The sequence below is a fragment of the Geospiza fortis genome, unplaced genomic scaffold (genome assembly GCF_000277835.1).
Source record: "Geospiza fortis unplaced genomic scaffold, GeoFor_1.0 scaffold61, whole genome shotgun sequence".
Classification (NCBI taxonomy): Eukaryota; Metazoa; Chordata; class Aves; order Passeriformes; family Thraupidae; genus Geospiza; species Geospiza fortis.
The window spans coordinates 1592521-1593645 of NW_005054430.1; the positions used below are offsets into that span (position 1 = coordinate 1592521).

Sequence of the window (1125 nt, forward strand, 5' to 3'; positions counted from 1 at the left end):
TCCTGTCCCCACATCCCAACCCAGCCCAGCCCAGCCCAACATTCCTGTCTCCACATCCCAAGCCAGCGCTGGAGGCAGAGATTAACCATTCCCTGAACTGGTGAGTCAGGGTGAGGCTGGACCAGCAAAGCCCAACCTCAGTGCTTTGAGCTGGGCTGCTCCAGTATTTTTAATGGATGCTGGGATGAAATCCCAGTGCTGAGAGAGGGAGCAGGGCAGGCAGGCTCACAGTGTGGATGTGGGAGGCGATGTCCTCGTTCCTGACGATGACCAGCAGCCGCTCGCTGTCCCGGTGCTGGGCTCTGCAGAAGCTCAGGGGCTCCATCCTCACGAACCCCTCTGCCTTCAGCAGGGCCTGCAACACACACAGGGCAGCCTTGGGTGGGGAGTGTTCTCCTGGGAACACGGGGACAGGAAGGGGAATGAGCTGCCCAGGGGAATGGGGAGCCCCCAGCCCTGCAGGGATGTAAAAGGGACATGGATGTGGCACTTGGGGACACGGGGGCCTTGGCAGTGCTGGGGGATGGTTGGACTTCAAATTAACCAGAGCAGATTTAGATGGGATCTTGGCAATGAGGAATTCCTGGCTGGGCTGGGATTGCCAGAGCAGCTGGGGCTGCCCCTGCATCCCTGGCAGTGCCCAAGGCCAGGCTGGACACTGGGGCAGTGGGAGGTGCCCCCGCCATGGGGTTGGAACTGGATGATCCTTAAGGTCCTTTCCCACCCAAACCATTCCACAACTCTCTGATGACTCAATCCCAAGGCTCCTGTGCCTGTGATTCCCACTCCTGGCACTGGGAGCCAAGGCGGCTCCTGGCCCCCAAACCGTCCCTGTCAGGCTGCCCGAGCCTCCCTGCTCCGGCCACCCTCAGCTCTCCCCCTGGAGCTGCCCATCCCCATCCATCCTGATCTATCCTGATCCATCCCCATCCATTCCATCCTGATCCATTCCATCCATCCCGATCCATCCCGATCCATCCTGATCCATCCCCATCCATCCTGATCCATCCCCATCCATCCCATCCATCCTGATCCATCCCCATCCATCCTGATCCATCCCCATCCATCCCATCCATCCTGATCCATCCCCATCCATCCTGACCCATCCCCATCCATCCCATCCTC

General features: G+C 59.9%; 1 protein-coding gene across 1 annotated transcript in view; it reads right to left on the bottom strand.

The window, feature by feature from the left end:
* The window catches only part of TASOR2 (transcription activation suppressor family member 2), a gene marked incomplete at its 5' end in the record, with an annotated part of 22846 nt that overhangs the window by 4099 nt on the left and 17622 nt on the right, over positions 1 to 1125 (bottom strand). The window contains one exon of the mRNA XM_031061897.1: positions 230 to 565. Within this exon, the coding sequence (XP_030917757.1) occupies positions 230 to 565 (336 nt within the window). The remainder of the gene's footprint in view (positions 1 to 229; positions 566 to 1125) is intronic.